Source organism: Kogia breviceps, chromosome 3 (assembly GCF_026419965.1).
Source record: "Kogia breviceps isolate mKogBre1 chromosome 3, mKogBre1 haplotype 1, whole genome shotgun sequence".
Lineage (NCBI taxonomy): Eukaryota > Metazoa > Chordata > Mammalia > Artiodactyla > Physeteridae > Kogia > Kogia breviceps.
In genome coordinates, this window is record NC_081312.1 from 150,585,721 (window position 1) to 150,600,686 (window position 14,966).

General features: G+C 44.5%; 1 protein-coding gene across 2 annotated transcripts in view; it reads right to left on the reverse strand.

The window, feature by feature from the left end:
• Nucleotides 1-3,576: 3,576 nt before the first annotated feature.
• Nucleotides 3,577-14,966, reverse strand: part of AP3S2 (adaptor related protein complex 3 subunit sigma 2) — a 58,240-nt gene continuing 46,850 nt past the window's right edge. For both annotated transcript variants that reach the window (XM_059056642.2, XM_067029910.1), the window contains exons 5-6: nt 6,167-6,274; nt 3,577-4,553 (exon numbers count right to left, since the gene is read on the reverse strand). In XM_059056642.2, the coding sequence (XP_058912625.2) occupies nt 4,425-4,553; nt 6,167-6,274 (237 nt within the window). In that variant the 3' untranslated portion in view covers nt 3,577-4,424. The remainder of the gene's footprint in view (nt 4,554-6,166; nt 6,275-14,966) is intronic.

Genomic DNA, 14,966 nt, shown 5'->3' on the forward strand with positions numbered 1-14,966 from the left:
TTTTGTCACCTTAAATTTTGAACCACGTGAATTTCCTTTTTCAAAACATTAATTCAGGGGGCTTCCCTGGTGGCGCAGTGGTTGAGAATCTGCCTGCTAATGCAGGGGACACGGGTTCGAGCCCTGGTCTGGGAGGATGCCACAGAGCAACTAGGCCCGTGAGCCACAACTACTGAGCCTATGTCTGGAGCCTGTGCTCCGCAACAAGAGAAGCTACGATAGTGAGAGGCCCGCACACCGGGATGAAGAGTGCCCCCGCTTGCCACAACTTGAGAAAGCCCTCACACAGAAAGACCCAACACAGCAAAAATAAAAAATAAAAGAGGCAGAAGGAAATAACTGCCCTCTAAAAAAAACAAACGAACATTAATTCATTGAAATAGGAAAGAACTTAGTCTTCTGGAAAAGATTAATCATTTCCATGGAACTACTGCCTTATAGAAGGCCTGTTTTGTCTATCTGCCAGCTGCTGCCAGACATCACAGATGGAGCATCCTCCAGTGCTCCCCAGTGGGCAACATTTTAACCATGAGATCAGCCGTTCGTCCACCTGCGGGCACTGGCCATGTGCTGGTACACACAGATATGTGGACACCAGGCTCACGATGACCACAAGGAGATGGGTAGGGCAGGAGACTCGGGAAGCTGAAGACCAGGATGTTTGCTAGGAGCCGACACCCCCACCCCACCCCAGGTGACTCCCCTATCTCATTGGCTCTTGTCCTGGCTATCACACTCTCTTGATCTTTATTTTCAGGCACTGATCACTGCTGCATCCTATTTGGAAACCCATGGACCACACTAAGGAAATCCCCTACTAAAGACTGGTCCACGAGACAGGACTTAGCCAGCAGCCTGGTTTCAGCCATACTCCCATGGTTTCCTGCCTGGTGAAGCTGGGGCCCCGAGAGGTCTTCCTTAGGTTGGCTCCATGGAGGTGGAGGTGGTGGGGAGGAAAGGCTGGCTCTGAAAGTGGCAGAGGCCTGAATAACAGAGACTTGAGAAGACTCGAGATAGCTGACTTAATCCTTAATGTGACAAGCACAGGGCCATGACCAGGCCTAGCAGAAAAGTGGGTACGTATGGACTGAATGTTTATGTCCTCTCCCAAATTCGTATGTTGACATCCAATCCCCAATGTGATGGTATCTGGAGATGGGGCCTTTGAGAGGTAATTAGGTTTGGATGAGGTCACAGGGGTGGAGACCCCATGGTGGGATTGGCACCCTTATAAAGGAATGAAGAGCCCAGAGCTTTCTCTTCATTATTTCAGGACAGAGCAAGAATATGGCCCTCTGTGAAACAGGAAGTAGGCCCACATTAGGCACCAAATCTGCTGGCACCTTGATCTTGACCAGCCTGCAGAACTGTGAGAAATGTTTGTTATTTAAGCCACCCAGTCTACGGTATTTTTATTCTAGCAGCTTGAAGACAGGCTGTTTCGAGCATAGACAGCAGAGCATGATGGGGTCAGCTGGGGTTGGGAAATGGGTCCTTTAAATATTCCATAAAACACAAAGTCACTGACTAGTCTCCACAAATTCAGGCTGCCAGTCAGATGCAACCTGAGCACTCAGAGATGCACAGCAGAGACAGCTGCAGGAGGCAGGGCCTCACTGCTCGCAACCTTCAGTGCCCAGAACTGAGCCTGGCGTCCCCCAGGAACTGAGAAATTGCATAATGAAGGAATATTAGATTTTTGTCAGTGGCAGTGAACACTGAAAACCCAGTATTCTGTACCACTTCAGGAAATCCTCATTGTAAACCATCCAGGGCCAAGGGCTCCCAAATTCAAACCTGGCCCCTATTTTCATAACTGACATCTCTCAGCAGCAGTATTTGTATCCCTCTCCAAAAAATGGCCAATGAGGATTTCCTCTTATTTTTCAAAAAAGTTTATGGCTTTGCTGATAACAAGCAAGAAAGGTAGCTGGATTTGCAGGCAACCTCAAGTAGTTAATGAACAATTACTGTGGCTCATCCAAAGGGATCAAGTGTTCCAAACAAAAGACCAGGCTCAAGTTTTATGTCATTTTTAGAAGCAGTTATGAGGGATGATGTGGGGATGCCCACTGCTGGAGTCTCTAGGACCGGTCAGTGGCTTTTGGGAATCATTGGTTTCTGGCAGGCAAAACATTCAAAGACTATTCCAGGAAATCCAGGACATGTGGTAGCAATGCGATAAGCCACGAAACAAACTCAAGAAGAACGACTTGATATGTATACGTATAACTGATTCACTTTGCTGGACACCTGAAACTAACACGACATTGTAAATCAACTCTACTCCAATAAAAATTTTTAAAAAAGAAAACTGACTTGGTTCTAGCTCTGGGACCCTGGACACAACACTCAACACTCTGGGCTTCTGCTTCCTCACCAGTTCAATGGAGGCATGTGGAGGGCCCCCAAGCTCACACTCTTTGATGCTGTCACTGGCTACCAAGCTGGTTTTTATCACAGTTTCTGAGAAGCTACCTAAACTGTTTGAGGTTTCCTTATCCAAAAGAAGGAAAATAAAATTGGGAGAAGCCATCTTGAGCAGTGAAAAAAAATGAACTGTGGATTTAGGCAGACAGACAGTCTCAATTCTTAGCCCTTGTGACCTAAAGCAGGTTACTTGACCTCTCTGAGTCTTACTTTCTTGACTTGCAAAATGGAGATAAGTGTCTGTTGTAAGGATTGTGGAAGGCTCTCCATGCCACCTTACAGGAGGTGCAAAATAAATATCGTTTTCCTTCTTTGTTCCTATATCACTTTCAGCAAATGTGAAAGGGATGTGAATATACTGAAATGTCTGTTAAAAATAAAAACTAAACTCTTTAAAAGAATATCAGAGGTTTTAACATCAGACAGATATATAAACCGACATTTCCCTCTTCCAACATAGGAGGGCCTACCTTCTGATCAACACTACCCATCTCTGAGGTTATCAGAGATGTTCCAAAAGACTGAAGTTAAGAGGCTACAGGGAGCAAAAGGCACCAACCACAGGAAGCACAGTTCAAAGTGGGAAAAGACATGGTCCTGACCATGGTCCTGTTGGGCACCACCTCAGACAGGCTCTGCAACAGCCTCAGGAGGCCTGAGGAAACAGTTTGGGCCACTGGCCGGCAGGCACGAGAAGTCCCCAGGCCGGGAGAATTTACCATGATGGTGCAGCGAGCTCCCTAATCTCAAGGCAGCTCAACATCATACCTGAGACCTGGCCCCCAGGCAGCGCAGGAGTAAGAGGCACTACTTCGAGGAGCAGCTTCAGCTCTAAGTTAACCACAGGAAGAAAGGCTCTTACCAAATGTAAACATTTACAGGTTTCCTACAGCTAGCTCTAGAGGACTGTCATCTGAGGGGAATAGGGCGTGCCCAGAGCAAGCTCAGGCAGGGGCCCCTCGCACACTGGGGAGAAGATGTTGCACTGCCACCGGTTTCAGCCAGTAGGCTGCCCGTGTCCCCAGCCTTCCCCTGTGCCAGGTCCAGAACACATGCTCCCAGCTCAGGCTCTCATGCTCCAGAAATTGGTGTAGACAGCAGTGGGTTTCCTGTACAAAGAAGACTCATCATTCATAACACAGCAACTGACCCGTCTGCTCCTCGGAGGGAGAATGTATTTTAAACCTGGAAGTCATAATTCTTAGATGTTCCACATGTTGTCAGCTTTGCTTTCTACAGACACAGGGCCCCTCCCCTTTGAGGGGGACCCCTCTGGCTGTGGGGGTTGCCCTCCCTATTGGCAGAAATGTGGGGGGAAGGCAAACAACAGGCTTATGACTTGGATTGTGTCCTGCACATAAACACCTGGGAGAGCAGGCCCAGGAACTGTGGCAGTGGGGAGTGTATGCCGCAGGAGGTGGTGATGAGACAGCGTGGCTATACAAAAGGATTCTGGGTGTGCCAACTCTAGTAGTCAGTAGGCAACTCTGGATCTCATAACATCCTGCCCTTGTTTGCCACTCACCACATCCCCAAATCTAGAGGGTCAGCCCTTTTCTAGCTACGGCACCTCACCAGGAAAGTCAATGCTACAGGATCTCAGGGAGCCTCGTGGTACTAAGGTTGAAGACTCGCATCAAAGAACATCCTCGTGGTGGGGTTCTGGGAGCAGGGGGACCTCTCACTACAGTCTGCAATCCCTGGGAGTGGCTGCATGTGGCAGGTAAAGGGGGCGAGTGGCTTGGGCACCTGACCTCCACTGAGGAAGCCATGGCCCCTCACATCTGCAGTGGCTGTGTGTACAAGAGACGGGCAAGGCCACACATGTGAGAAGCAAGCATACAGGCTGCCAGTGGGCACAGGACTCTTTCCCGCTTTGGGACAGCAGGGGCCACAGCCCGAGGCTGGACTCCTCTAGGGCGCAGAGCGGGTTTTGTTGCAGGACTGGCTCAGCTTTGCTGGTTCCAAGGACTCAGTTCAGCCATCTTCCACTCTCAGACAAACTGGGACAGGTTGGGGACTTTGATGTTGAGATCGCCAATGTTGATATTCCGAGGCATCTCTGGCAGGTTGATGTTTTTCACAGCGGACACGGCCCGGGCGGGTGCTGCTGAAAGGCCACCCTGGGGAGACGTGAAGGGAAAAGGTGAAGAGAAACCCTCAGTGTCAACTGCTTAAGGCTTAAATAAAAACAAGTGAAAGAGGGCTAGAAAATGTCCAAACTGAGCACATTCAATGCACATTTTGATTTTTCCCTCCTTATGCCTCAAAGGTGGCCAACACAACAATCTTTAGGTTAGTGGGTTCTATAGTACAGGGACCCAAACTGCACTCCTAAAGGTGGGTTGTGTCTTATGCAGTTTTATAGCCCCAGTGCCAACAGTGCCTGGCACACAGGAGGTGTTCAGTAGATGCCTGTTGAAATAACCAAGAAAGTTTAACCAAGTCATATTCAGCAACAGGGTTATGAAACAAAATAAAACAAAACCCTTTCCTCAAGAGACTGAAGACTCTTACAGAGGAGGGCAGTCACAGGGAAATTCTTAAAGGGAAAAGGAATGTCACAGCTTAGGACAACCACTTGCCAACTAATACCATGAAATGAACAAGAGCTGGCTTTGGAAATGTCATGTGGCCACAAGACAGGAAGAAGGACACGTAGGAGGTGGAGTGCACCCACAGACACAGAGGTCTGGGAAAACAGAGAGGAAAGGTGCCTGCAGTCAGCCCTCACTCTCCAGGCTCGGCCCTGGTGTGCGGAGAGGGGGAGAGGTCGACGAGGATGTTCTCAAAACCATTTCGTCCTTCTTGACTACTTTCAGGATCCTGACTCCAATTCCACCCTCGCCCAGCAAGTCTCCATTGCTTCTAGTTTCCAAACCCCTTGCCTCTGACTCACTTACTATTCCTGGAAGCTTCCCAGACTACATTTCTAAGAGAACTATAGTTGCCTCAATAGCTGTGGTCTGGAAAAGCTTCTTCAGCAGGACTGCCAGTCCTCATAGGAAGCATTCCTGGTTTCGCAAGATCAAGTTCCGTTACACAAAGCAATGAAGCTCTTTAAGACACTCAGATAATTGAAGAGGTAATTTGTTCTGCTTGTTCTGCCACGTGTGAAGGTGTATGCCTGTAACCTCTACTCCCTGGTAAGGCTGATGAAGGCGATAGAGAGACCTCAGGGGAAAAGGATGGGAATTTACTGTGAGCATTTGTATCAAACTCAGCACTCTGTGGGGGTGGACCTGGGGTATGCTATTTTCAAACCCAGCCCAAACTCTAATGTAGCTTTTTATAAGGCTAACTGGAAATAAGGAAATTGGGCAACTCTGAGGTCTGAAACCATGTGAAGTGCCTGCTGGGAGACCAGACTCATAGGCACACAAGCTAGGAAACCACACTGGAATCAGAGAAGGGGATTCTGGGTCCCTCCAGGGAACACATGGCTTTGAAGGAGGAATGAGAAACCACAAACATTGGCCATAACCTCCCAAGCCAGAAGCTGTTTGCCTTCCCATGCCATCTGGCTTTTCCATTCACACTTTTAGCCTTTTTCTTACCTTTTTAATCTTCATGGCTGGCCTTCAAACCAGTGAGTTTCGATAGACTCAAGGAAGAAAGAGGATGAGTAGAAAACACTGCTAAGGTTCCACAGCAACCCAACCCCACACATCAGCCATTCTTCCTGCTGCCCATGTCTTCTCTAACCAGCCGGGGCAAAATTACAGCTGTGTCTCACCTCGGATTTCTCCAGCCTGTTCTGAGCTTCAATCTGAGCCACGATTTCATTCATGTTTGTTTCCAACACCATCCCACCCATCACCACCTCCTGAAGAATGTAGTGCACCTGAAGGGGAAACAAAAATAAGAAGGGTTAGAGCCCTTTGTGGGAGTGACAGTGTGGACCCAAAGGAAACCTCGTGGGCTTTCCTGCAGCAGCAGGGTGATCATACTTGACACTGGCACCTGATTCACAACAAATGCCTCAGAGACCACAGGGGATTCCCCCCACATGCCGGCATATCAAGACACAAATCTCTTCCAAAAGCAGTGCAGAAGGGCCTGGCTACACTCAAGGTGGTGGCTGAGAGCACAGGCTTCATTTGAAGTCAGACTGTGTTTAAATTTCAGCTCTGCTCTTTGTTATTAGCTGGGTGACCTTGGGCAAATCATCCTTTCAGTGTTTCAGCTTCCTTCCAGGATTGTGGTGAGGGCTGAAGGAGACAACCTGTGTGAAGCACCTACCTGGTGCCTGGCACACACTGGGTTCTAAAAAAATAATGATGCCTTTCATTACTAGTGTTATCATCATAAACACCGACTGGCATTAAGTCAGTCCAGCTATGACAGAATAAATCCTGTCCACGCACATTTCCATGTGAAATATGTTATCCCCCAGGCTTCATAAGATCCTCCAGTCTGTGCTCCGCTGGAAGCAAAACAGGCCCATTTCTTGGCACCCGTCCTCATCCCATATCTTCCAGCTTTAGATAAGAAACCATGTTCAGGGTGAATACTTTTTTGGTCATGAGGCTCACACGTGCGCCTTCCATCTAGCTAGTACTTCCCAACAAAGCTGAGTCTCAGACTGCTGTGACAGCCGAGTATTGTGCTGACTAAACCACTCTATCCCACAGTGGCAGGAAAGCTGCCATGGGAAGCCCCAGGTAGGTCAAGGTGCCCACTGGGGTATGTAAGGGGTGGTACTTCGTATTTCAAATCAAGTGCTATAGACATGGCCTTCAAAGCTCTTTCAATTAAGTTGGAAAGAGAGCAAGTACCACTTTGTATTGTTAACCAAGTGCCAGATTAGTGGGATAGTCCTACAGGAGGTCAGAGAAGGAAGAGAGCAGTGGCTAGAGAGACCAGAGCCAGTTTCACCGAGACAGTGAGAGAACTGAAGCTCGGCCTGCCATCAGAGAAGCAGGGAGGAGGATTTCAGGTGAAAGGCACTGGAGGAAGGAATTCAGCTGGTGTATGGTCTGAGGAGCACCCGGGTCTGGCTAGAAGGTCAGGTTTATGCAAAAGAGAGGCTGAGGATGATGCTGAGAAGGTAGTTTGGGTCTAAGGAAAGGTCTCTCAACTTGGGCACTATTGCCATCTGGGCTGAAGGGTTTTCTGTTGTGGGGAGCTGTCCCGTGCATTGCAGCATGTTTAGCAGTATCCCTGGCTCTGTGCACTAGATTCCAGTAGCACTCCTTCACCTGTGACAACAAAAATGATCAAATGTCTCCGGGGGAAAAAACTGTCTTCAGTTGAGACCCCACTGGCGTAAAGTCCAGACTAAACTATGGAGGATTTGAGGGCCAATATACTCCACAGGCTGTGGACAGTCAAGAAAAAAGACATGTCTGCAAGTTTGTGCATGTGTATTTTTGACACATGAAGTTTTCTGACATATCAGTTCTCCAAGTTTTGCCCATAATAAGTGAGGGGAATACATTAACAGATGTAACTAGGGTATTTCTTCTGACCTCAAGGAGGGAGTGTAATAAAGCATACATTCAAATACAAATAAAATATGTTTGCCTACATTAATTAAGCCTTATTAACCACTTTTATGTCTACATATACACTCACATGAGGTGTTCTAAAATTTTACACAATATGAACTATTTCATTATCTATACGCAATGGCAATTTAATAGTGAAACTCTCATATACAGATAATTTATAAAATGTTAAACAAGACTGGTCTTAAAATTATGCCCTTGGGGACTACACTGTTTATATTTCCCCATCAAGAAATAGGCTTCCAAAAATAGTACTGTGTTTCCTTAAAAAATTAAAAATAGAATTACCATATTACTTCTGGGTTTATACCCAAAAGAATTGAAAAGAAGGATTCAAAGAGATATTTGTATACCTATCTTCATAGCAGCATTATTCACAATAGCCAGAAGTAGGAAGCTACCCAAGCGTCCATCAATCGATGAACAGATAAACAAAATGTGGCATATACGTGCAATGGAGTATTATTCAGCATTACAATGAAAGAAAATTCTGCAACATGCTACAACATGGATGAACCTTGAGGATATTATGCTAAGTGAAATAAGCCAGACATAAAAGGACAAATATAGTATAATTCCATTTATATAAGGTACCTAGTAGTCAAAATCATAGAGGTAGAAAGTAGAACGGTGGTTGCCAGGGACTCAGGGGAGGAGGGAACGGGGAGTGTTGTTTAATGGGCGTGTAGAGTTTCAGTTTTGCAAGATGAAGAGCTCTGGAGATGGGCTGCACAAAAATGTGAACACATTTAACACTACTGAACAGTACATTTAAAAATGAAGACAGTAAACTTTATTTTATGTAAATGTTACCACAATTAAAAAAAAAAAAGAGTCTCTATACCAGTACTCCTAGTATTTATTCCTTTTGTTTGATGAACCCCTTTCTTCATGGGGCAAGTAGTACTTGTTGAGCATCTACTATGTGTTGAGCACGTTATATGTAACTTATTTTAATTTTATAACATCCATCTGAGGTAAACCGATACATGGAAAAGTCAATAAACTATTCCAATGTCAAATATTTAGTAGCAGAACTGATCACTGAATCTAGGTCTGTCTGACTCCAGAGCTCATGTTCTATCCTTTCCACCATACTCCCTCAAAATCGCAAACTGAGTCTTCCACCCTCTTCATCTGAACAGGGTGTGTCAAAGGTCTAGTAGAAAGTCTTTCATGCTTTATCCCCAAGGCCTAGAACAATGCCCAGTGTGGAGTAGGCACGTTGAATGAATAAAAGACTTTTCATAAGTCTGAAAAGCATCTTCATAGCATCTTCCTTGGGCTTCAGGTGCTTAAAAGATGGAGGACAGTGTGGTGGTGGAAGTTTTATGGAGAAGGTGTAGTAAAAGGCCTAACAGAGGATATCATGGGGACCAGTGGTTGGTTAATAGATAACGTCAGTTAAGACTTCTGATTTGAACACTGCATCATGAAGTCATAATTTTTAAGTGCTATTCAAAATGTGTTTCAAGTGCAAAAAAGGAGAAATAAGTAAAAATGCAAACTCCATTTTCAACAAAATTAGAAGATAACCACAGGGCTTCCCTGGTGGTGCAGTGGTTAAGAATCTGCCTGCCAAGGCAGGGGACACGGGTTTGAGCTCTGGTCCAGGAAGATTCCACATGCTGCGGAGCAACTAAGCCCATGCGCCACAACTACTGAGCCTGCACTCTAGAGCCCGCAAGCCACAACTACTAAGCCCGCATGCCACAAATGCTGAAGCCCACGCACCTAGAGCCCATGCTCTGCAACAATAGAAGCCACGACAATGAGAAGTCCGCACACTGCAACGAAGAGTAGCCCCCACTTGCCGCAACCTCACACACAGCAACAAAGACCCAACACAGCCAAAAATTAAATAAATAAATAAATAAATAAATACATTTAAAAAAAAAAGAAGATAACCACAATCCCAGGCGCCAAAATAGGTGTAAAAACTGTCAAAGGCAGGGAGCTCAAGCAAGGGTTCTTTTCCTTTTGAGAAGAAGAAGAAAGGATGCTACCGAGAGAGGACACAGGAGTTGGAGAGCTCAGGAAGACCTGCAAAAATATACTTTTTGTAGGTAAAGAACACACCCTCTGGGACCAAACAAATTCCTTGTTTTTGGAAGACAGGAACTTCCTTGGACCTGGAGTTGGGGCTAAATGAGAAACCACCCAAACAAGCTCTATTTGCCTCACAGAGCCAGTCTCTGTGGCAGTGGAGAAGATAGCCTTTGCATGGTGGAAAAACTGCAGATGCCCATCTCTCTTGGCTAGGTAGAAATAAAGGGTAAAGGAACTCACCTGGAACCTGAAATCATGAGAACAACTGCAGCCAGCCTGGAACATAGAACTGGGACCTCCCCTAAACAAGCATCCTGCAAATAGCTGGTCCCTGAAAAACTCACCTATTTAAAGATGAGTTATAAATATGAAAGCTGCACAGGATCTATATAAAGATGTGACAAGAAAAAAATTAGGAAAGAAACAGGAAACCCAAAGGGCAGACTAAGACTACACACCAGAAAAATGCTGTGATAGAGCAGATAAAATATAATAAAATACTTTATAAAATTGAAAAAAGAAAACTATGAAGCAAGAGCTCAAAGCAGAAGTGCAAGAGTTTATGGGAGAGGCAGGGAGACAAGAAGAGAAGACATAAGTAGAAGGGGAAAAACATACAGAAATGAAGCTGAAACTGGAAGGAACAAAAGGCAGGAGAGACTGCTGAAAATATAGGGAGGAACAAAAAGGGGAGAAATTTTTTTAAAGCAACTAAAATGAAATGAAAAAAAGAATTAAAAGGAAGAGGGAGAAAATGAGTTACAGAAGACAGCAAAGGAGATATAACATGCATAAAAGAAAACTGTAACACAGAAACACAACAAATATGTAAAGACTCAGTTCATAAAGATGATGTAAAAATATAATTCAAGATGTTCTTGAAAGGGCACATTGTATCCCAGAGAAAAAGTGACCCAGAACAATCAGTGCCAAGATAGACTTTGAAGGTAAGATTTCTCAATTTCTGCAACCAGGCAAAAAGATCAAGTCACTTAAAAGAGGGATAAAATCTTGAAAATTTCAACGGTAAAATTCAATGCTAGCAGAAAAAGGAGCAATACTTACAAAAATTCCCAAGGAGACAAAGTGTAACCCAAGAATTTTACACCTAGGTGACTGTCAAGCAAGAGTAACAGAATAGGAAATATTGTTCCCATGAGTCTTTTTTGAGGAATCTACAGAAGAAACCACTTCTGCTAACCAAGAGGTGACTGGAAAAACCGTGGCAGAAAGACTGGCGGTGAGCACTGAATCCCCTTAATGGTAGGACTAAGACAAATGGGATTAGAGTGACAACAGAATGCCCAGCTATATGCTTTGACAATGTAGAAAGCCACAGCTAGCAAAAAATTAGGAAGACGGGGGGAAAAAAAGGGAGGCAGAATAATAACATTGATTTCCTTACCCTCAATGGACAGCATTTAAAACCGACAACTCATGTAAAAAAGATAAGTTATTTTGACTTTTACTGTGACTTTTTCCCCAATGTCCAAGCCCACAATCATCTGCTATAAACACTACTTTGAGAGCCATCAAATTTTTGATGTAGAGCCCAAAAGATCTTCTCTGCTAGCTAGAGATCTATACCTTTTTTCTTGTATAAAATTCACTCATAAGGTATCATCCACAATTTCCAGCTTCTCTAAAGGAGAGGGAGAACTCAGACTCCTGTGAAACAGGAAGCACAGAATTTTTCTAGATTTTAGGAGTCCTCCACCTCTAGTCTCCTATAGTTATCCTGTCCAAACCTAATTCAACTTCATTTCCTTTTTTAAGCAACTTGCCTTTCCAAAGCAAGTTACTTTGCCTTTCCAAAGCAAGTTAAGTTTTCACAGAACAAGTCTCTTTCCTCACTCATGGTTTATCTATATATTAATAATTAAGTTACTTATTTACAATACCAATATAACTGGCATCAACAAGTCTGAAACAATCACAACTGACCTTTGGTAAGCACAGTGACTTGTGCAGTATAAATGAACAAAGGATGAGCAACTAGGGATTAGCTCACCAGCTGCCCATGTTAACCTGACAAGTCAGTGAAGACTTCCTTCCACTGACTATGAAGTGGACCATGAAAGATGGGTGACATTTCTTTGAGTGGAGATAGAAGGGCCTTGAGAAAGCTGGAGGTTGCCAAGCATGAGTGTGGGGAGAAGGCAGCCAAGAATCAATACCAAACTCATGTACTTAAAAAACTAGAAAAAAGAGATCACAAAGAATTGTTCTGTTAAATGACAGGAGCTGACTGATGGGCTGATCTTAAGGATGCTAGCAGAAATGTAGGTAAGTACCTCAGAGAACACTGAGGGTTAAAGGATCAAACCAACAAACCAACTGAGGTGGGGGAAAAAGAAATCTGAAACCTGAGTCATGTAGGTGACAATAAAAACCACAAGAATAGAAGATAGCAAAGAGGTAAAGGTCCTCAAGAGCCCTTAACACAGTGTGCGCTGAACAAATATCAATTATCAAGTAATAGTAATTCATAGCTCTCTAGCAAAATTCATTCAGAAGTGTTTAAACAAAAGTGCTACTGATTTCTTAGTTCCTGGCAAATCCCCTGGTAATTTGACCCAGGAGTAATCACAACAGGGAAGAGTTTAATCTGAATAAAAAGATTAAGATAACCCCAATAAACAAATAGGTTATCTTGATGTGATGGGAAGGCAACAGAGGAAATACTTTGGGTGATGAATCTGAAATGTTAACAGGTAAAATGCTGGTTGGAAACTGTGTTTTACAAGATCAAGATACATAAATTTATGGCCAAACTTTAATGAGCGAAAATTGGTGTTTATAATTCTGTCCCTTAAAACCCCTCAAAGGGACTTCCCTGGTGGTCCAGTGGGTAAAATTCTGCGCTCCCAATGCAGGGGGCCTGGATTCGATCCCTGATTGGGGAACTAGATCCCACATGCAAGCCACAACTAAGAAGTCCGCATGCCACAACAAAGATCCCACATGCCACAACTAAGACCTGGCACAGCCAAAATTAAAGAAGTAAATTAATTAAAGAGAAAAACAACGACCCTCAAAACAGTCAAAAAGTAGGAATGATTACCAGTCAAGATGTCTATTCCTCTGAAGACAATCTAACCTGCTATCGAGACTCTATTCTCTCCTCCCCACACATCTGGACATCCGTCTCCTTCATTTTTCTTTTCCAGGAAGCTGTCACATCATCCTCCCTCTGCTGAAGGTACTTGCTTCTATAACTGGATCCACTGGGCATCCAATGTGAACCCCCTCTATTCTTTTCTGTCAGTATAAGCTAACTGTTTGAGACCTTCCCCATCTCATTCCCTAGAGGAAATACGAAATGTCCTGATCAGGATAGAGACCTGTAAGTTTGTATCCTGGGCTCCCTCAGGAAGTGTTCCTGTGACCCATGACCCAGTGAACTAACAGATGAAATAAGAAGAATAAATCTGGTGCATGCTGAGCATTCAATAGTGCTTAGGTACAGCTTTGGGACTCCTGGAAGGTATGACTCTCCTGTTCTGAGGAGCTTGAATCAGAGGTTCTGTGCCAGCAAAGGCCTAGTAAGCAGTTCCACTGTGAAAATGCACAGAAAGGGGGAAATAACACAGGGAAGCATTGAAGGAGAGTTAAATGACTGTTTAACCTGCTGGGACTTCCTGATGGAAAGAAAGCACTTCTCTAATTGAACAAGGGCTTGTAATGCTGCCGACTCTGCTGAGAATTGCTAATACTAACCCTCACTACCTTCTACCATTCTTCACGCTGATCCTGTTAAGCAGTTCTGTAAAAATCAGAGACTGCAAAACCATTCTTCCAAGATTTGAGGTGATGAATACTTAAGACTTGGGCCGAGTAAATTCAAGAAAGACTAAGGACCTCTCTAGGCTGAGATAATCACCCTCTTCTCAGTGAAACTGCTATGCCCAATATGCATCTCTCCTGTGGCACTCAATTCAGTGCACTGTCATATTTTTCACTTGTCTGTTCTTCTCCTCCACCATGATTTTCCTTGAAGGCAGAATCTATGTCATATTCCTCTCTGGGTCTCCAGTGCCAAGTACTGTGCTTCGTAACAGCAGTACTTCATAAATCTGGCTGAATGGATGAAAGAGGCTCACCTGGTTCACAAGTCCTGATTTTGAGGAGATACAGGCCTTCTGAGTTGGCCTGGCTTCCCATTCTGGCACTGAGAAGCACACTCTACTGCCTGGAACACAAGAGTTAACCTCTATAGATAAAAGTGGGTTAAAATGAGCTTGCTCATTTCATGTCAGGATTGATACAGTCTAAAAGGGAAAATTAAAGTGTCACTTCAAGGACAGAGGTGCTCCTTAGGGACACAGCTCTGGAACTACAGGGGGTGGAGACAAGTTAGTTTTAACAAACCTATCCAAGAATAGAGGATTCCAGGATCTTCAAAAGTTCATCCTTGGTTATGTTTCTCACTGAAGACAAAGAAGTTCTGAATCCAATCCCAGGTGAGCAGAAGCCATTACTGTCTATGGCTGTCAGCATAACTGATGCCATCTTGGGCACATACAGTTCCTCCTGTCCTTCTGCTGGTCCTACCCGGGACTGTGCTGTGTGGTAATCACTTCTCTGTTGTCAGGGGACTGGTATGTAATAGATATTGTTTAGTAATCATTCTGACCAGGTAGCCTCTATGCTCTGTTAGTTCCCAAACAATGATGAAGACCTTTGCTGACATATACCTGGTTACCCATGAGACTAGTAACCCATTCATAAATCTTACTTAGGAATGCATGTCCCATTTCCAAGCACCTACACTAGGTTAACTATGAAACTGTCCCAAGGGCCCCTCGGCAGTGTGGAGTGTAGCTGCCAAATGCTTCCAGATCACTGCCCGATCCCACCCTGTGAGTGAATTACCCTATAATAAACTGATCCATTGATTATACAGAGCTGCCTGTCTTGTCTTTCAGTCTCAAGATACCTTCTCAGTTCACTGGACACTTTTCGTTCCCTCTGTCC